This window comes from Geotrypetes seraphini, chromosome 4, assembly GCF_902459505.1.
Source record: "Geotrypetes seraphini chromosome 4, aGeoSer1.1, whole genome shotgun sequence".
NCBI lineage: Eukaryota > Metazoa > Chordata > Amphibia > Gymnophiona > Dermophiidae > Geotrypetes > Geotrypetes seraphini.
The window spans coordinates 5,039,049-5,060,944 of NC_047087.1; the positions used below are offsets into that span (position 1 = coordinate 5,039,049).

Consider the following 21,896-nt stretch of genomic DNA (forward strand, 5'->3'; position numbering starts at 1 on the left):
TACTTTATCCTGAAGCAAAAAAAAAAAAAAAAAAAAAAAATTTTCCTACCTTTGTTGCCTGGTTTCTGCTTTCCTCATGTTCTCATTCAATTCCTTCCATCCACTGTCTCTCTTCTCTCTGCGTCTTCCATTTGCTCTGTTACTATGCCTCCCTTTCTCTCCCCTTCCAAATTGGTCTGCCACCCATCTTCTTCCCTCCGCTCCCCCCATAGTCTGGCATCTCTGTCTTCTTCCCTGCCAGCGTCTTCTCCCCACTCTCTCTTCCCCATTTCCTTTCAGCGTCCTTCTCCCCCCCATCTTCCCCATGTCCTGTCAGCGTCCTTCTCCCCCCTCTGTCTTCCCCATGTGCTTTCAGTGTCCTTCTCCCTCCTCTGTCTTCCCCATGTCCTTTCAGCGTCCTTCTCCCCCGTCTTCCCCATGTCCTTTCAGCGTCCTTCTCCCCCCCGTCTTCCCCATGTCCTTTCAGCGTCCTTCTCCACCCCTTTATCTTCCCCATGTGCTTTCAGCGTCCTTCTCCACCCCTTTGTCTTCCCCCTGTGCTTTCAGTGTCCTTCTCCCCCCTCTGTCTTCCCCATGTCCTTCTCCCCCCCTCCCATCTTCCCCATGTCCTTTCAGCGTCCTTCTCCATCCCTTTGTCTTCCCAGTGCTTTCAGCGTCCTTCTCCCCCCTCAGTTTTACCTTAAGCGCCTTTTCCTCTCCACTCCATCTTTCCTCCCTTTTTCCCTCCCTGCCCCTTACCTTTGTGGCTCTTACCCACCCGCCCGACTGACAACAGAACAGGCCCGGTCCAACAAACCTCCCTGCCCTGGAGCCACAAATCTAAATTACCTTCTTACAGCAGCTGGAGTATTGAAGCTGCTGTAAGAAAGTAATTTAGATTCGTGGCTACAGGGCAGGGAGGTTTGACGGACCGGGCCTGTTGTCGGTCGGTCGGGGGACCTGGCTGGCTGTGCTGCACCCGGGGAGGACCGCCCCCCGCCTTGTACCACTGCCTTTTCCCTGCCTGCCCTGCCGCAGCACACGAACGGAAGTCTTCATGATGTCAGCGCTGATTTCGGAGGGAAGGAGGGCTTTGCTTAAGCTCTCCCTCCGACGTCAGCGCTGACATCAGGAAGACTTCCGTTTGGCTGTGTGTGGCAGGGCTGAGGGCAGGTAGGGAGATGAGCCTCGCGGCTGAATACATCCAGCCCCGCAGGAACCCCGTGATCCTAGGGGGCGTCCCCACAGGATCCCCGTAACCCGAAGGGGGAACCCACGGGTCCCGCGGGATTCCCGTCGTCCCCGTTCAGCTCTCTACAACAGATACGGTACTGTACTGGTTCACAGACTTCCTCATGAACAGAGAATACACTGTCAAAAAAGACGGCGTTTACTCCAACACCTGGAGGGCCTTCTGTGGAGTTCCGCAGGGATCACCGCTTTCACCTATTCTCTTCAACCTATTTATGAGCTCTCTCGGAGACATCCAACTTGAAGATGAGAGCATGTCATATGAGGATGATATTTTACTCCTCATTCTGGTGGCAGAAAATCATGCTAACACCTCTAAGAAAATCTGTGATAATATAGAGAAAATCCAAACATGGGCAACCACTCAGAAACTGAAGCTAAACGCCACCAAAACCAAAGTTCTCTGTTTCCACAATACTCAACAAATAGCACCAACAAGCATCATGCTCCAATCGGGCGGCATACTTACTGTTTTTGGGTTTTTTTCCCAATTCTTTATTCATTTTTTCATCTTACATCAAGTGTACAATAATACATCAATTAAATCATACACATCACTTGAATTTCTTTTCTAGTATCATCTTCAATATATAAATTAAGTCCCTTTCCCACCCACCCTTTCCACAAATATTATAAAGCAAACATATTGCACATATAATAAATTGAAAAACATTGATTTAACCAATAACATACCCCCTTTCCCAAAATTATAATTTTACTTTTAGTGTAAACAAAGTATACTTACTTACTTACTGTTGAAAAAAACCTCCAAAATACTAGGCTGTATACTAGACTATCCATGGAACCTCAAGTAGCCCATCTTCAAAAGAAAGCCCTCTTCACCATGAAACAACTAAGACTCATCAGGCCATACTTCCACCAGCATCACTTTGCCATCATAGTCCAGATGATGATTCTATCCCAACTGGATTACTGCAACTCCGCCTACCTTGGAATCAACACCATCCTCTCCTACAAAATGCATCTCTTTCAAAACACTGCAGTAAGACTTATCTTCGGTCTGAAAAAATACGATTTCATCTCAACATACCACAAACAACTCCACTGGCTACCCATCACAGCTCGTAAGCTCGTAAAAAATTCAAAATTACCAGCATCGTACATCACATCATCTACGGCAACTCAGCAGTCCCTCTCATCAAACTTTTAACTGACGTATGGCCCAGCTCACGCAGAATTCTCAAAAGGATCAAACTGAGCCTCCCCTCAACAAAAAATCTCAAGTACAATAGAATCTTCCAATCCATGTTCACCTTCCTCGGAGTCACAATCTGGAACAACCTCACAGAGACTATAAGAACGGAAATCAACCATAACCAATTCCGAAAGAAACTAAAAACTTCACTCTTTGAAAAACTGTGAGGGAATCCGTGGGACCTTTGGATGATCAAGGAGCAAAAGGGGCACTCAGGAAGGATAAGGCCATAGAGGAGAGACTGAATGAATTCTTTGCTTTGGTCTTTACGGAAGATGATGTAAGAGATCTAAATGAACCAGAAATGGTTTTCAAGGACAAAGTGGAAGAACTGAAAGAAATATCAGTGAATTTGGAAGATGTACTAAGCTAAATCAGCAGGTTAAAAAGTGATAAATCACTTGGACCGGATGGTATACATCCCAGGGTACTAAAAGAACTCAAACATGAAATTGCTGATCTGCTGTTAGTGATCTGTAACCTGTCGCTAAAATTGTCTGTAGTACCTGAAGATTGGAGGGTGGCCGATGTTACAATTTTTTAAAAGGGTTCCAGGGGATATCTGTGAAATTACAGACTGGTAAGCCTGACTTCAGTGCTGGGCAAAATGGTGGAAACAATTATAAAAAATAAAATTGTGGAACATGTAGACAAACATGATATAATGAGACAGAGTCAGCATTGGTTCACCTGAGGGAGATTTTGCCTCACCAATTTGCTTGACTTCTTTGAAGGTATGAACAAGCTTACTACTACTATTAATTATTTCTATAGTGCTACAGGCGTATGCAGCACTGTACAGAGTCATGTGGATAAAGGCGAGCTGGTTGATGTAGTTGGCGAAGGAGGAAACAAGAGCCAACATGGTTAAAAGATGAAGTGAAAGAGGCTATTCAGAGCAAAAAAAATCCTTTAAAGAATGGAAAAAGGATCTGAATGAAGAAAATAAGAAGAGACACAAGCACTGGCAAGTTAGAGGCAAAGCACTGATGAAGAAAGTTAAGAAAGAATATGAAGAGAAACTTGCAGAAGAGGCAAAAACTCATAACAATTAATCCCCCTAATATCTTCTTAAGCATCTGACCCTATTTAACTCGCACAGGTCTTTTCCTTCCAATAAATATATTAATTTCAGGGCTGAACTATTGCTAGGACAGGTAAGCAAGTGATCTTGACCACTCACTTTTTTTGGATCATTAAAAGCATCACTTTTTCTTGTGCATCACTTTTTCCTATCTCTTCGTCCCTCCTCTCCTTCCTTCTATCTACCCTGACCCTTCTCTTCCTTTTCCCCTTCCTTTCCTCAAGTCGCCTAGAGCTTGTATAGGTTTGTGCGACTCACAAATACTAGATTAGATAAGTTGGTAACTATAGAAACTAAGTTAAAACAGTTAAAATATTACTGTAGAACAAGTTTAGGTAATAAAGAAATGTGAAGATAGTAAATTCCAGTAAGCAAAGGAAATTTCAGTCTGCACTAGGTAGGGATACATGATAAATTGTGTATGCTAAGACACGTCATAGTCAGGTTAGAAAAAAAAATTATAAAGACAGCACAGCAATACAGAATTGAGATAGTCAGCTCTGAGATTTAGAGAACGACATCACCCTAGCACAACTAGATACAAAATATATTAGCCAAACTTATTGGTCTCCTTATCTTATGAAAGGTATAGAGGCATTAGAAAAGGTTCAAAGAAGAGCGACCAAGATGATAAAGGGGATGGAATACCTCTTGTATGAGGAAAGACTAAAAAGATTAGGGCTCTTCAGCTTGGAAAAGAGAGGGCCGAGGGGGAGATATGATTGAAGTCTACAAAATCCTGAGTGTAGTAGAACGGGTATAAGTGGATTGGTTTTTCACTTCATCAAAAATTACAGACTAGGGGACACTCAAAGTTACAGGGAAATACTTTTAAAACCAGTAGGAGGAAATATTTTTTCACTCAGAGAACAGTTAAGCTCTGGAACACATTGCCAGAAGTTGTGGTTAAGAGCAGATAGCATAGCTGGTTTTAGGAATGGTTTGGACAATTTCCTGGAGGAAAAGTCCATAGTCTGTTATTAAGAAAGACATGGGGCAAGCCACTGCTTTTCCTGGATCAGTAAGATGGAATGTTGCTACTCTTTGGGTTTTGGCCATATACTAGCCACCTTGAGAATGGACTACTGGGCTTGATGAACCATTGGTCTCACCCAGTAAGGTTGTTCTTATGTTCACACCATCTGGGGGGGGTCTACTCTATTGCAGATTTTGATATAATCCGCAGAGGCAAGTCTCACCCAACAGCCCTTCAGCAATATCGTTTATAAAATGTTAAAAAGAAGAGGCCCAAGAACAGAACCTTGAGGCACACCACTGGTAACATCCCTTTCCTCAAAGTGATCTCCATTGACCACTACCCTCTGTCGTCATCCACTCAACCAGTTCCTGACGTGTGTGTGTGTGTGTGTGAGAAACACAGTCAAAGACTTTGCTAAAATCTAAATACACCACATCTAGCACACTTCCTCTTTCCAATTCTCTGGTCACCCAGTCAAATAAATTGATTGGATTTGTTTGACAAGGCCTACCTCTATAGTGAATCCATGTTGCTTCCAGTCCTGTAATCCACCAGATTCCAGAAACTTCACCATTCTAAACTAAAACTTGGATTTGTAGACTGGGTCATCACCAGAAAAGGAGCTTGACTCTGTTTTAATTTGCTTACCACAGAAGTCAGACTTACCGGCCTGTAATTTCTTACTTCTTCCTTACTTCCACTTTTGTGATTGGATTTACTAAGCATAAATCAAATAATTTCTTGATTTCATCTGGTCATTAGTCACAGATTCCTTGGTCAGATAATTTTTTATTGGATTTTACAGTTACTTGGAAAGAACGACAAATTAGTGTTGCAGAATAGAAAGATGAGTTTAGGAAAAGTAAACCTAGATGTTTTCTGGGATTCTATAAAAGAATCATTTCCTGAGGAGAATTTTTCCTTGCTGAATCTGATTGAAAACTAGAATGCTACTGTTACATCAAACATTAGATGAACTTGCTCCCATAAGAAAATCAAAAGAAATAGATCTACTTTGGGTTGGTTTAGAGAAGTTTTATTGGAGGAAAAGAGAAAATCTAGAAAAAGTTAGTACGTATTTGGAGGAAAAACCAATCTGAATTAAATAAGAAATATTGTAGGGAAGCAATAAATATAATATAAATGTAATAGAATACCATTTTTTCTAATAGAAAAAGGGAATTCTATTCTGAACAAAAGGTTTGAAACTTTAAATTCAAAAAAGGTGTTTAACGTGGTGAGACAATTACTATCAGTAGAAGATATGTTATCTCTGAGGGAATTAATTCCAAATGCTAATACTTTGGCTCATTATTTTAAAAGTAAAGTGGAAAATTTATGGATGCAATTAAATTCATGTGTTCAGATTTATGATCATATGAATATCTTGGTACCAAATGAACGATGTCCTTCAAATAGAATGTGGAACTCTTTCAAAAAGTAACAACTCAGGATTTGGATAAATTATTATTGAGATATACCAAGTCTTTATGTCATCTCAATTCTTGACCCCCTTATTTAATAGTATTAGCTTCCTCAAGATTTAAAGAGGCGTTGTTGGAGAGTAAAACACAGTATAAATTGTCTAATAGGTCTTTCCCTTCTAATTTAGGCGATATTATATTGACTCCAATTCCTAAGACTAAGAATAATAGTTTATCGGAAGTATCAAATTATAGGCCTGTAGCATCAATTCCGGTCTTTGCTAAAATTATGCAAGCCAACTGCTGAATTATTTGGAAGAATCTGATCTTTTGTATACTAATCAGCCAGGCCTCCAAAATATTTTAGCACTGAAACAGTTATCTGTGCTAAAATGGCTATGACTAAATCATTGTTAAGTAAGAGTATACAGTTTACTTTAATTTGACTTATACACATGAGTTCTTTTTCATTAAACATTCATGCGTGTATTTCTAGATTATATCACTGGTCAACTTAATTTCAGATGAATATGAATCCGTCTAAAATCAAATTACTCTGGTTTGGGCAGTATGCCAGAATTTTCCTGACAGAGGCCCAGATAAACCAAAGTCTAACTACCGTCACCAAACCAGTTTTGACTTTGATGATCAGATTTGCAGACCATGGCTTCCCGATGCATAAGAAAAAGTGATGCTTTTAATGATCCAAAAAAAGTGAGTGGTCAAGATCACTTGCTTACCTGTCCTAGCAATAGTTCAGCCCTGAAATTAATATATTTATTGGAAGGAAAAGACCTGCTCTCAATTCTGGGAACTATCTTAAACCTGCGGGCTTTCAGTTTGCACTACTTGATTAATATTGGTTAGATACACCAGGAATCTCTAGAAATTGAATAAATAGCTGGGGTTGGCTATCAGTTCATGGGAACTTATTGGCAGAAAGTGAAAAGTTCACCAGGGCATATCAGGCATAAAGCGCCCAAGAGTGCATGCAAGGTTACCCATAAACATCATTTAAAGCCATCCACTGGATGTTGGTGGCTTCTCAGATAAGTCCTTGCAGATGGCAGTTTAAAATGATTAGACAAATGTGATTTCTTGCTTTCTCAAGGCTCATCAATTAGTGATTTTGCATGTAGTGTGCTTTTTGAAATTCAGGAACAATGTCACTTTGGGCACTTTATTATTATTATCTTCAATCTTTGCACATTTGAATTTATATTTATTAAAATTTTTAACACATTAATTGATTTTTTTTAAACTAGTGGATGGCTTTAAATGATGTTTATGGGTAACCTTGCATGCACTCTTGGGCGCTTTATGCCTGATATGCCCTGGTGAACTTTTCACTTTCTGCCAATAAGTTCCCATGAACCGATAGGCAACCCCAGCTATTTATTCAATTTCTAGAGATTCCTGGTGTATCTAACCAATATTAATCAAGTAGTGCAAACTGAAAGCCCGCAGGTTTAAGATAGTTCCCAGAACTGAGAGCAGGTCTTTTCCTTCCAGTTTACACGTTGTGACCCCTATCATGTAGAGTAGGCTTTTTCTTATTTTGGATTAATATATTTATACCATACTATGAGGCTGAGGGGTGGTAGACTTAAGAGTAATGTTAGGAAATTCTTTTTCATGGAGAGGGTGGTGAATGCTTAGAATGCCCTCCTGGAGAAGGTGGTGGAGAGGAAAACAGTGACGGAATTTAAAAAAGCATGGGATGAACACTAACTAGAATATGAATGGGCAAACTTTCACAGTCTGAATCCCCCAAAGGAGATGGTTTGGATAGGCTGGAGTAAGCTTCAACGGCAACTCCAATAGTTGGAACCTAAGGACAGTATTGGGTGGACTTCTAAGGTATGTTGCCTAAAAGAAACAAAGGGGAGGGGTAGGACAATTGGATGGACCGCTCAGGTCTTTATCTGCCATCATTTACTATGTTACTGTGAAAAGCACAGTGCTTTTTGCCTCGTCACAAGTGACTCAACACCGGTAGGCAGGTCTTAAAAGCTGCCTCCTCCGTGCTGCTGCATTAAACCAGCTGATAGAATTCCCGGGAAGAGCAGCAGTTAGGAGAGATGAAAGAACACGCTTTTCTTCTTGTCACAAGTGACACAGCACCAATGGGCGGGTCTTAAAACCACCTGACCATGCTGCTGTGTTGACTCAGCTGATATACTCCCCGGAAGAGCAGCAGTTAGGAAAGATAAAAGAAAATAGTTCCTTTCAAACTCGGCACACTTTTCTCCTTGTGCATTTGTGCCGTCTTTTTTGTTCTCTGTTTTGTATCTCTTAATGTAATCTCCTTTACCTTGTTTATGCCCTAACCTTGCTGCTTTTTTTGCTGTACTATCAGATTTGTAATTCTTTTCTGGTTCTGTTAAGTGTACTATTCATGTTTTGTAAACCGCTGAGATGATACGTCCCTTGGCAGTATCTAATATAATAAAGAGCTAGCCGCGCATGCGCACTCCTATTTGCTTGTTCTGTGCGCTGTAGGTCTGTGGCCGAAGGAGTGCGCATGCGCGCTAATACGTCACCAGCCTATCGCCTCCACAAGCCGGACCACAGCCAGACGACGTTCTCCGTTCCTCCTGCCGCCGCCGCCGATCTCAGTTTCTCCTTTGCCGCCCACCCCCTTCTCTTCCCGCGGGCCCGAATGGCAATTCCAGCAGCGTGTACATCAGTCTTCACACGCTGCTTCGGGCCCTTCTACTGCCCTGATTTGCTCTGCCGCGTCTCTGATGATGTCATCAGGGACGTGCCAGAGTAAATCAGGGCAGTAGAAGGGCCCGAAGCAGCTTGTGGAGCCTGATGCAAGCGCTGCAGGAATCACCACCTTTGTAGTCTGGACCGCGGGAAGGGAAAGGGGGGGGGTAAAGGAAACGCTAATGCTGCAGCACAGGGAACTGGGGGGGGGGAATGGAGGGGAAGGGAATGCTGCTTTGGACAGACAGACAGAGAGAGGAAGGGAAACACAAAGAAAATAAGAAAGACACAGGGGCAGGTGCACAGGGAACTGGTGTGGGGGGAGGGAAATGGGAGGGGGATGGAATGCTGCTTTGGACAGACAGAGAGAGGAAGGGAAACACAAAGAAAATAAGAAAGACACAGGGGCAGGTGCACAGGGAACTGGTGTGGGGGGAGGGAAATGGAGGGGGATGGAATGCTGCTTTGGACAGACAGACAGAGGGAGGAAGGGAGACAGAAAGGAAAGAAGAAAGACACAGGGGCAGGGAGATACACAGAAAGACAGACAGGCAAAGGGGGCCAGGGACAGAGACAGACAGAAAGGACAGCGGGAGCCGCGTCAGGAGGGGTGCGGGATGTGGCAGTGGAAACTTTTCCAATGGGTGCAACTGGGCAGCTGTCGGGAACCTCTGATCAGGGGCAGAGCAAGGTAAGAGTATCATAGGGATAAGAAGGAGGAGGGAGGATAAAAAAGGAAGGGATGCCTACTGCTGGACAGGGGGAGAAGGAAAGAGATGCTGATGGACAGGGGAGGTGAAGAAAAAGGAACGGAGGACTAATGTTGGACAGGGGGAGAAGGAAAGAGGTGCTGCTGGACAGGGGGGAGGTAAAACAAAGGGAGAAGGGCTGCTGCTGCATAAGGAGAGCAGTGAAGGGGTGGTGGTGGACACAGTGGAGGTAAAAGGAAGGGAAAATGGACAGGGGGAGCAGGCAAGGGGTGGTGATGGACAGCCAAGGAAAAAGAAAGGCAGAAAGAAAGAAAGCGGCTAAGGAGAGAGAGAGAAAAAAAGACAGACACACACATATGTTCTAGCACCCATTAATGTAACGGGCTTAAAGACTAGTATCAAATAAAACCAAACTTGAACTATTACAATAGTCCCCTTCTCTTTCTGAATAATTCCTGACATTCTATTTGGTTTTTTGATCACTGCCACAATGGGAGCAGAGGATTTCAATGCACTTTCTATAATGACTCCATGGCAAGACGTTTGTTTGCTGAATTCATGTTGGTTGTGCCCCAGTAAACCACATCTATCCATATAGCCAGTAATTTTGTTACTCTGGACTTCTGTTTGCCTAGATGGGAAGGAAAGCAGTATTGATGCTGAAATTGTGGATGACTGTTTATAAATAGTCAATTTTTATATATAAATGTTCTTGTAAGGATCATCAATCAAACTCTCACCAAGATATATACCACCCTCAGTATATACGGTATCTCAAATTCCTCACATCCAATATATAATCCCCAGCTCCTCAGAAGTACCACCTGGGCTCCTATTTCCCTCCCTGAAAAGAAGACCACAATTAAATGCTAAGTACCCTTGAAATATGATAGAAAGGTTGTTAAATAAAAATTTTAAAAGTAAAAATTGATAGCGGCTACAGTGAGGAGGTAGTACATAAAGCCTAGGGCAGTGAAAACTCTGAGCCCAGGTGGTACTTCTGAGGAGGAGTTTGAGATATATACTAAGCTTGGTATATATCTTGGTGAGGGTATCTATAAATAGTAACATGTGGTAAAGTTACCAAATAGGCATCAGCATGCAAAGAATTCAAGTAATGCTGCTCTTCTATCCACTCTCCCATGAGAAGCCTATCAATGCCATCAGAGCCTTATTAGTAAACTGACAAGTTAGAACATAAGGGGTATAAATCCAGATTAATACTTTGGTTTAAAAAGTTTGTGTTAAATGAATAGTTGATTAAGTAGCTTATCCTCTTCAAGTACAATTATTAGAAGATACATTTACACTTCTCCCTCCGAATCCGCGGTTTCAATATCCACGGATTCGGCTATTCGCAATTTTTTTTTTAATCGATTTTAATTTTGGGGACTATTTTTAAGCCCTCTGAGACTCCCTGGAACCTTACCTGGTGGTCTGGCAGGCTTTCGGGGTAGTAGCGATCTTCCTACACTCCTGCCCCATGCAGATCACTCATAGGAAATGGCTGCCTTGAGCTCCCGTAGTCTCTCGGGTAAGGTACGGGATTCCAGGGGAAGGCGGGAGGTGGATCAGAACCGGCCTGAAACATTATTCGCGGGCCGGCTCTGCCCCTAGCCCCCGCGAATATTGAGGGAGAAGTGTATTGCAGTTTTGACATTATCTACAGCTCCACACTGAAGCTTTATTAATTATTTTCTTCTGCTCTTTGACAATAATTGTAAGCTGCGCTGAACTCAAGAGGCCAAATGTGGGACATAATTGTCATACTAAAGTAAATATGTATTTCAATCATCAAAATAGTAACAAGTTGCTCACTTGTTCAATTAAAATGAATCAGCCATATTGTTCCCCTGGTTTTGCAAGGAAACCAGGAGATGATCAATCTTTTCCATGCTCTGATCAGTGGCGATAGATGAATTCTCCGACAACTGTTGGGATAATAATGTATTAACTGAAGATCCTTCACTTTGGTTCTGTCCTGCTTGTCTTAATGCCATTAACTCCTCTGGCACTGTGGTTGAAGTTAAAAGCTGGCCACAGTCTGGAAAGCAGAAAAAGCAAATATGAATAAAGTTCTTATTTAACCTTTACATTTACAACCTATATTATAACTTCAAAAAAGTTTCAGAATGCCTCATGAAGGAAAAATTATGTCTTTCCTGATAATTTTCTTTCATCTAGTCCTACTGGACCAGTCCAGAAAAAGTAGGTGTTGTGTCCATTGACCAGCGGATAGAGACAGAGAAAAAAAAAACAGTTCCTTATGTTTTCCCCTTAAAAGGGGATTGTATAGCCATAGAATGCTCAGTATTACGAATAGCCAAGAAATGGTGCTCAAGTACAAAATGTTGTTTCATAATGAAAAGTTGAGGCAAAATACCACACTGAGCCAATATCAACCGGGTAGGTATACACACCCCACTGAGTAGGAGATGCATGATACATAATATGTCATGGAAATATCCAAGAGAAACAAAGCCATCCACAAAATGGACTGAAACAACAAATAGTTACCATAAGGGAGTTTCTGGACTGGTCTGGTAGGACTAAAGGGAATAAAAATTCTCTTATCCATACCTGACCAGTCCAGAACACTGCAGTTCAATTAAGTTTTGCTCTAAAAGATATGGAAGGGTTGCATTCATCGGTTGAGAGGTGAATTAAGTTTAAATCAGCTTGCATAGTTTATCATATATTACAGACTGACTTCAGATAATCTGATTTTGCTTTTTTCCCATTTGCATTATTCTTCCACCAGATTATGTGGTACTTTATTACTACATAATACACAGATTAGAGGAATACGGTATAAACGACAGCTCAATTCCTCTTTTGCTTATGCTGCTATTACAATTTGGAATAATCTACCTGTTCACATTACTTAAGGTTTCATAAAAATATGCAAACTTTTTTATATGACTTGTTGTAATAATATTCATGGTATGATATTTAAATTACTAGTATTTAAGCCTGTTACATTAACGGGTGCTAGAATATATGTCTGTCTGTCTGTCTTTCTGTCTCTCTCCCTGTCCCCCTTTGTCTGTTTTTCTGTCTCTTTCTTCCTTTCTTTCTGTCTCTCTCCCTGCCCCCTTTGTCTGTCTGTCTCTCTCCCTGCCGCTGTCTCTTTCTTTCTTTCTTTCTCTCTCCCGCTGTCTGCCTGTCTTTCTTTCTGTCTGTCTGTCTCTCTGGCCCCCTGTCTCTGTCTTTCTTTCTGTCTCTCTCCCTGCCCGCTGTCTTTCGTTCTCATGTGCTGCCTGCCTGTCTTTCTGTGACCCCCCCTGCCTACCTGCCTTTCTTTGTCTTTCTCCGTGGCCCCTTTCTGTCTCACCTCCCAAAGCAAACCAAGATTGCTCCCTGCCCCCCAGCACACCCCTCCCCCCAAAGCAAAGCAAGTTCGCTCCCTGGCCCCCTTTCCCTCTCCCCCCACTTCACTGTGCAGCAGCATTTCCCTCCCCCGCCATTTCCCTGTGCAACAGCAGCATTTCCCTCCCCCACCCCACTTCCCTGTGCAGCAGCAGCAGCATTTCCCTCCCATCTTTCCCTGTGCAGCAGCAGCATTTCCCTACCCCCCACTTCCCTGTGCAGCAGCAGCATTCCCTCCCCCTCCATTTCCCTGTGCAGCAGCATTTCCCTCCATCCACTTCCCTATGCAGCAGCAGCATTCCCTCCCCCTCCATTTCCCTGTGCAGCAGCATTTCCCTCCATCCACTTCCCTATGCAACAGCAGCATCCCCTCCCCCTCCAGTTCCCTGTGCAGCAGCATTTTCCTCCTCTCACCCCACTTCCCTGTGCAGCAGCAGCAGCAGCATTTCCCTCCCATCTTTCCCTGTGCAGCAGCAGCATTTCCTTACCCCCCACTTCCCTGTGCTGCAGCAGCATTCCCTCCCCCTCCATTTCCCTATGCAGCAGCATTTCCCTCCATCCACTTCCCTATGCAGCAGCAGCATTCCCTCCCCCTCCAGTTCCCTGTGCAGCAGCATTTTCCTCCTCTCACCCCACTTCCCTGTGCAGCAGCAGCAGCAGCATTTCCCTCCCATCTTTCCCTGTGCAGCAGCAGCATTTCCTTACCCCCCACTTCCCTGTGCTGCAGCAGCATTCCCTCCCCCTCCATTTCCCTATGCAGCAGCATTTCCCTCCATCCACTTCCCTATGCAGCAGCAGCATTCCCTCCCCCTCCAGTTCCCTGTGCAGCAGCATTTTCCTCCTCTCACCCTACTTCCCTGTGCAGCAGCAGCAGCATTTCCCTCCTCCCACCCCACTTCCCTGTGCAGCAGTGTTTCTGGCCGGCTCCCTTACCGAAGTTATTTTTGAGTTTAAAGCTGCCGTGGCAGCTCCTCTCACGATCTGCGCCTGCGTCAGAAGCCTTCTCTCTGACGTGACGTCAGAGAGGCTGCCGATGCAGGTGCGGCTTGTGAGAGGAGCCGCCGCGGTGGCTTTGAACTTAAAAATAACTTTGGAAAATTGGGTGCAGAATGGGGGTTCTATTCCATCTTCTATGGGAGAGGAAGGGATCACGGTATTATTAAAACCTGGCAAAGATCCGGAGCTTTGTGGTGCATACCGTCCTATTTCATTATTGAATGTTGACGCCAAAATTTTGACTAAAGTATTGGCTCTGAGATTGGGACTGTGCTGCTGGGACTTGTCCATGTTGATCAATCTGGATTTATTCAGAAGCGTCAAGCGGGGGACAATATTCGTCGAACCCTGCATTTGGTGTGGGAGGCGTAACGACGTCATAGTAAAATGGTCTTGTTATCAATCAATGCTGAAAAAGCATTTGATCAAGTGTGTTGGGAATTTTTGTGGGCGATTATGGAAAAGATGGGGATAGGGAGAGCATTTGAGAGGTGGATACGCAATTTTTATTTGGGGCCACAGGCATGTATTAAAGTTAATGGGTTTTATATGGATTATTTTACAATTGCAAGAGGGACTAGACAGGGATGTCCACTGTCACCTTTGCTTTTTGCCCTGTATTTAGAGCTGTTAGCCTGTTATATTAGAGAACAGGGGGATGCTAGGAAGGAAGCTGAAGACCAGAACGCAGAGGATAGCATTCTCGGAGATCCTGCCGATACCCAGTGCAGATGAGAATAGGCAGATGGAGCTGCAAGCAGTCAACGCGTGGATGCGGCGCTGGTGTGAGGAAGAAGGATTCCACTTTGTGCGCAACTGGATAACGTTCTGAGGGAAGAGCAAGCTCTACAGGAAGGATGGACTCCACCTCAGCAGAGATGGAACGAGGCTACTTGCAAGCAACATCAAGAGAGAAGTGGACAAGTTTTTAAACTAGGAAGAAGGGGAAAGCCGACAGTCGACAGAGAGAGAGAGTTGATGGTTCGGGAACCGGTATACCCAGAGGATACCGTGCAAGAAGATAGAGGGAAAGACTCACCGGATTACAGGCAAGAGAGATCGAAAAGGACACAAGAGGGAAGGAAATGCAAGAAAGGAAAAAGCTGCAAACTCAAGTGTATGTACACAAACGCAAGGAGCCTTACAAATAAGATGGGTGAATTAGAAGCCATAGCACAAAAAGATAACGTTGACATTATAGGCATCACGGAAACATGATGGACTGAGGAAAATGTCTGGGACACTGTGCTACTGGGATACAAACTATACCGCAGAGACAGAGTGGCTCAAAAAGGTGGGGGCATTGCCATATATGTCAAAGAGGAAATTGAATCTGCTGGAGAGAACACGCCACAACTGACGGATAAGTTAGAGTCTCTATGGGTCAAAATTCCAGGAACAAATGGCCTGGAAACGAAGATCGGCATCTACTACCGACCCCCAGGGCAGTCCAAAGAAATTGATGAAGAAATGACAGACGAGATTAAACGCAACTGCAAGGGAGGCAACACAGTTATCATGGGTGACTTCAACTATCCGGGAATAGACTGGAACCTAGGCATCTCCGGCTGCATTAGAGAGACCAAGTTCTTGGATGCTGTAGGCGATTGCTTCCTGGAACAACTTGTCAAGGAAAATACTAGAGGAAATGCAATTCTGGACTTAATTCTAAATGGCCTGCGAGGATCAGCACAAAATGTAGAAGTAGAAGGGACGCTGGGAAGCAGTGATCACAATATGATCCGCTTTGATCTGGACGCAGGGGAGAAACATCGGTCCAAAACTACAGCCACGGCACTGAACTTCTGAAAAGGGAATTACGAAGGGATGAGACTCATGGTAGGGAAGAAGATTAAGAAGAGGATAAGCACTGTAAAAACGCTAGAGCAAGCTTGGTCCCTTTTTAAGGACACAGTCAGCGAGGAGCAAAATACATATATATACTGCGTATCAACAAGGGATCCAAGAGGAAAAAGAACAAAGAACCGGCGTGGCTCACTGTAGAGGTGAAGGAAGCGATCAGAGACAAAAAAACTTCATTTAAGGAATGGAAAAGGTCAAAAACGGATGAAAACTGGAACAAGCACAAACAACATCAACGCAGGTGCCATAAGGCGGTAAAAGGGGCCAAAAGAGACTACGAGGAAAAAATAGCCAAGGAGGCGAAGAACTTCAAGCCGTTCTTTCGATATATTAAGGGGAAACGACCCGCAAAGGAAGTGGTGGGACCGTTGGATGACCATGGAATAAAGGGAGCACTAAAGGAGGACAAAGCAATCGCTAACAAACTGAACACATTTTTTGCATCTGTATTTAACGAAGAAGATGTACACAGCATACCGGAACCCATCAGGCTATATGCTGGAAACGAAGACGGAAAGCTGACAGGATTGACAGTCAGTCTAGAAGAGGTATGTAGGCAGATTGATATGCTTAAGAGCGATAAAATCCCGGGACCAGATGGCATCCATCCGAGGGTCATCAAGGAACTGAAAGGGACCATAGCTGAACTGCTTCAACTAATAGCCAATCTGTCGATCAAATTGGGAAAGATTCCGGAAGACTGGAAGATAGCGAATGTTACACCTATCTTCAAGAAAGGTTCGAGAGGAGATCAGGGGAACTACAGACCGGTGAGTCTGACCTATGTACCGGGAAAGATGGTAGAGTCACTGATAAAGGACAGCATCATTGATCACCTTGACGGAAACGGGTGAGTAGTGGAGTTCCTCAGGGATCAGTGCTGGGGCCAATCTTAATACTTCACAATTCCCAATGCTCACTTCGTTCTGCTGGCCAGAACCTTCTTTCAGTCCCCTCCCTGAAAATCATTGGTACAAGAAGAGCAGATATATTCTCCGTGACTGGTCCCCTATGGTGGAACGCCCTTCCTCAATATATTCGTAATGAAAAAGATGTTTTAATATTTAAAAAACTTTTAAAATCCTATTTATTTAAAGATGCCTTCAATATTTAAATGCAGAGTTAGATCCCTAAGAATGCTGTGGTTTACTTCCCATCTCCTTTTGTTTTTTTCCCTTCTTCTACCCCAATTGGAAATTGTAACTTTTATCCTTTCCTTCCCAATCTCATGTTTGTTTTAGACATAAGAGTATTGTTAAATGTGCATCTCTTTTATTTTACTATATTTTTGATTTGTACATCGCTTAGTGATTCTAATAGGCGATTAATCAAATTTTATTAATAAACTTGAAACTTGAAACTTCAATATGTTTGTGAGTGACATTGCTGAAGGGTTAGAAGGAAAAGTGTGCCTTTTTGCAGATGATACCAAGATTTGTAACAGAGTAGACACCGAAGAGGGAGTGGAAAATATGAAAAAGGATCTGCAAAAGTTAGAGGAATGGTCTAATGCCTGGCAACTAAAATTCAATACAAAGAAATGCAGAGTAATGCATTTGGGGATTAATAATAGGAAGGAACTGTATATGCTAGGAGGAGAGAAGCTGATATGCACGGACGGGGAGAGGGACCTTGGGGTGATAGTATCCGAAGATCTAAAGGTGAAAAACAGTGTGACAAGGCAGTGGCTGCTGCCAGAAGGATGCTGGGCTGTATAAAGAGAGGCGTAGTCAGTATAAGGAAGAAGGTGTTGATGCCCCTGTACAGGTCATTTATAAGGCCCCACTTGGAGTATTGTGTTCAATTTTGGAGACTGTATCTGGCGAAGAACGTAAGAAGACTTGAGGCGGTCCAGAGGAGGGCGATGAAAATGATAGGAGGCTTGCGCCAGAAGACGTATGAGGAGAGACTGGAAGCCCTGAATATGTATACCCTAGAGGAAAGGAGAGACAGGGGAGATATGATTCAGACGTTCAAATACTTGAAGGGTATTAACGTAGAACAAAATCTTTTTCAGAGAAAGGAAAATGGTAAAACCAGAGGACATAATTTGAGGTTGAGGGGTGGTAGATTCAAAGGCAATGTTAGAAAATTCTGCTTTACGGAGAGGGTGGTGGATGCCTGGAATGCGCTCCTGAGAGAGGTGGTGGAGAGTAAAACTGTGACTGAGTTCAAAGAAGAGTGGGATGAACACAAAAGATCTAGAATCAGAAAATAATATTAAATATTGAACTAGGCCAGTTACTGGGCAGACTTGCACGGTCTGTGTCTGTATATGGCCGTTTGGTGGAGGATGGGCTGAGGAGGGCTTCAATGGCTGGGAGGGTGTAGATAGGCTGGAGTAAGTCTTAACAGAGATTTCGGCAGTTGGAACCTAAGCACAGTACAGGGTAAAGCTTTGGATTCTTGCCCAGAACTAGCTAAGAAGAAAAAATTAAAAAAATTTAAATTGAATCAGGTTGGGCAGACTGGATGGACCATTCAAGTCTTTATCTGCCATCATCTACTATGTTACTATGTTACAGTCAGCACGGTTTTAGCAAAGGCAGATCGTGTTTGACAAACTTGCTGCACTTCTTTGAGGGAGTAAACAGACAGATAGACAAGGGTGATCCAGTCGACATTGTATATCTGGATTTTCAGAAGGCATTCGACAAGGTTCCACATGAACGACTACTTCGGAAAATTGCAAGCCATGGAATTGAGGGTGAAATACTCACGTGGATTAAAAACTGGCTGGAGCATAGGAAACAGAGAGTGGGGGTAAATAGACAATACTCAGACTGGAATAGCGTCACCAGTGGGGTGCCGCAGGGCTCGGTGCTTGGACCCGTGCTCTTTATCATCTTTATAAATGATCTGGACATAGGTATGACGAGCGAGGTGATTAAATTTGCGGATGATACGAAGTTATTCAGAGTACTAAAGACGCAGGCGGATTGCAAAGATCTGCAACGTGACATAATCAAGCTCGAGGAATGAGCATCGACATGACAGATGAGGTTCAACGTGGATAAGTGTAAAGTGATGCATGTCGGTAACAAAAATCTCATGCACGAATACAGGATGTCCGGGGCGGTACTTGGAGAGACCTCCCAGGAAAGAGACTTGGGAGTTCTGATCGACAAGTCGATGAAGCCGTCCACACAATGTGCGGCGGCAGCAAAAAGGGCAAACAGAATGCTAGGAATGATAAAGAAGGGGATCATGAACAGATCAGAGAAGGTTATCATGCTGCTGTACCGGGCCATGGTACGCCCTCACCTGGAGTACTGCGTCCAGCACTGGTCGCCGTACCTGAAGAAGGACACGGTACTACTCGAAAGGGTCCAGAGAAGAGTGACTAAGATGGTTAAGCGGCTAGAGGAGCTGCCGTACAGCGAAAGATTAGTGAAACTGGGCCTCTTCTCTCTCTAACAGAGGAGATTGAGAGGGGACATGATCGAAACATTCAAGGTACTGAAGGGGATAGACTTAGTAGATAAGGACAGGTTGTTCACCCTCTCCAAGGTAGGGAGAACAAGAGGGCACTCTCTAAAGTTGAAAGGGGATAGATTCCGTACAAATGTAAAGAAGTTCTTCTTCACCCAGAGAGTGGTAGAAAGCTGGAACGCTCTTCCAGAGGCTGTTATAGGGGAAAACACCCTTCAAGGATTCAAGACAAAGTTAAACAAGTTTCTGTTGAACAAGAACGTGCGCTGGTAGGGCTAGTCTCAGTTAGGATGCTGGTCTTAGACCAGAGGGCCGCCGCGTGAACGGACTGCTGGGCATGATGGACCACTGGTCTGACTCAGCAGTGGCAATTCTTATGTTAGAGATATTCAGTTGGGGGGACGGGAGCATAAACTGGCGCTTTTTGCAGATGATATTCTATTTTATGTGAAATACCCGGAGCTTACCTTTCCTGTGCTTTTAGAGGTGTTCTGGAAATTCAGTGGATTTTTGGGGTTTATGGTCAATATGGGCAAGTCAGAATTTTTGAATATATCCTTGGAGGAGGGTGAGGAACAGTGGTTAGTTGATTCTTTTCCAGTTCGGCGGGCAAGGGGTCATCTTCAATATTTGGGTATTCAGATTCCAAGTGATTTATCGCGTTTATATGATCTCAAATTTTCTAGGATAGTACAATTAGTGTGGATGGATATGCAGAAATGGCAGGGGTTGTGGTTGCCTTGGTGGGGGCGTATTGCAGTTATTAAAATGAATGTTTTACCGTGTTTGTTATTTTTGTTTCAAACCCTCCCCATAGAAGTGCCTAAGGGAATCTTGAAGGTATTACATAGGAAATTTCGATCTTTTATTTGGCAGGAGAAGCACCCCAGGATGAGTCAGCAGGTGCTCTGGACAGCTCGAGAAGAGGGGGGACGGGCGTTTCCAAACCTGTACTGGTATTACGAGGTGGCATACCTTTGTCTCATTCTAGATTGGGGGATAGCGGAATTTAAACCAGGGGTTCAAATGGAACAAAGCTATGTCCCTCACTGTTCTTTGAAAACTTGGTTGTGGACTTTTGTCGGTTCCTGAGAGATTATGGGGGCAACAGAATCCATTTTTTTGCCATTTGGTGAGGGTTTGGGGTCCCTGCATAGTGGAGAGAGGGGTGGCGGAGGTCTTTCCTCTCTTGCTCCCATTCGAGGGGAACCACAGTTTCCTGCAGGGAAGGACAAGGGGGGCGTTTCGTAGGTGGGAATCCAAGGGTTATGTCACATTTAGAGATGTGCTTGTAGGGGGATTGTTGCCTTCTTTTGATGAGTTAGTTGCTAGGGAGCCTGGACTTTTTTGCATATATGCAGTTGAGGCATTTTATGATATCGGTTGGTTGGGATAAGGGGAATCCTCAGGGGACTGAATATTTGGAAAATTTATGGGTATTATTGGGTAAAGTGCCTAGACCGATTTCCGTTTTGTATAGATATTTGAGAGGGCGGGTGGTGGTATCACTTCCTTTTAGGTTGAAATGGGAGCAGGATCTTTGGATTCATTTCACTGAAGAGGACTGGTCTATAATCTGTGCTGTGGTACAGAGAGCGTCTCATTGTATATTGGTGCAGGAAAATGCATGTAAAATTCTGACACATTGGTATTTGACCTCTGAGCGGTTACATGTCATGTACCCTCAGGTCCCTGATTCCTGTTGGAGGTGTGGTAAGGGTCCTGGCTCTGGTGGGAGTGTGGGATGATTAATAAATTTTGGTTACATGTTACTCATACACTAACACAGTGGATACAGGACCCATTACAGTTTTTACCCCAGGTTTGCCTGCTTGGATTGCATAATCTTAGAGATGCTCCCTGGCAGACTAAGCTTGTGCATATGGGTTTGGCAGCGGCAAAATGTCTGATTGCACAGCACTGCAAAAAAAAAACGTTGCTCCATCGGGGAAGGAGTGGTTGGTCAAATTCAAAAAACTAGCACAGATGGAATATCTAGCTGCTCAGCATCATGGTTATTATGTGCAGCAGGAACGGACTTGGGACAAAATATTCCATTTTATTTAATCCTTTCTTCGAGCTGAGGGGGGGAGTTTGTGGGGAAATACGGGAGTCTCTCTGAAGGAACCACAAAGGGACTTCCATATGGAGTTTAATATGTTTTGTATTATTTTATTTTTGGTTGTTATTATTTTATTTTACACTACATGATATGAAGAGGGCAGAGCTGGCTACTGATGAGGAAGTGGCTGTTATGTAATACATATTGTGTTGTTGCATTGTTGTGATTTTCTACTGTGATGTATCCCAGTGATGTGGGATTGTTGCTACTGTATTGTACTTTTATAAAATTATAAAATTCAAATAAAACAAAAAACAACCTTTGGCAAGGGTAAGGGAGCCAGCCAGACTGTGAGCCGCAGAACAGTACCTGGGGGGCCGCGAGTTTGACATCACTGTTAGACAGAGTGAGGACGGGAGTCGCCTCCATGCGTCCCTGCTTCATGTGCCTCCGCATACGCAGAAGAAACCACCGCTGACTACTTCTACTGCGCATGCGAAGCCACGGAGCTACGGACACATGGAGCCACCAGGTATGAAGTGTGCATGCGCGCTAAGGGAATTATTATAGCGGATGGATTGCTTTTGTACCTATCCGTACATTTTACAGCCTATTTGAATGTAAATCACCTTGAACCTTTTTGGTATAGTGCAATTAATAAGTTGCATATTACATTAGATTAGATATAGCAAAGCAATCCTCAATAGGGTGGGAGTAAAAGATAAGGTCTAAATGGTTAAGAGTGCAAAGACCAAAGAGGTGATGCAGCAGTGAACATGTTGAAGCCAGGATGAGCTTGAGAAAGTTTCTAGAGTCTCT

General features: G+C 43.6%; 1 protein-coding gene across 5 annotated transcripts in view; it reads right to left on the reverse strand.

Moving 5' to 3' along the window:
- NFAT5 (nuclear factor of activated T cells 5) overlaps positions 1-21,896 on the reverse strand; it is a 383,347-nt gene that overhangs the window by 5,126 nt on the left and 356,325 nt on the right. For all 5 annotated transcript variants that reach the window (XM_033941877.1, XM_033941880.1, XM_033941878.1 and 2 more), the window contains one exon: positions 11,174-11,399. In XM_033941877.1, coding sequence (XP_033797768.1) covers positions 11,182-11,399 — 218 coding nt within the window. In that variant the 3' untranslated portion in view covers positions 11,174-11,181. The remainder of the gene's footprint in view (positions 1-11,173; positions 11,400-21,896) is intronic.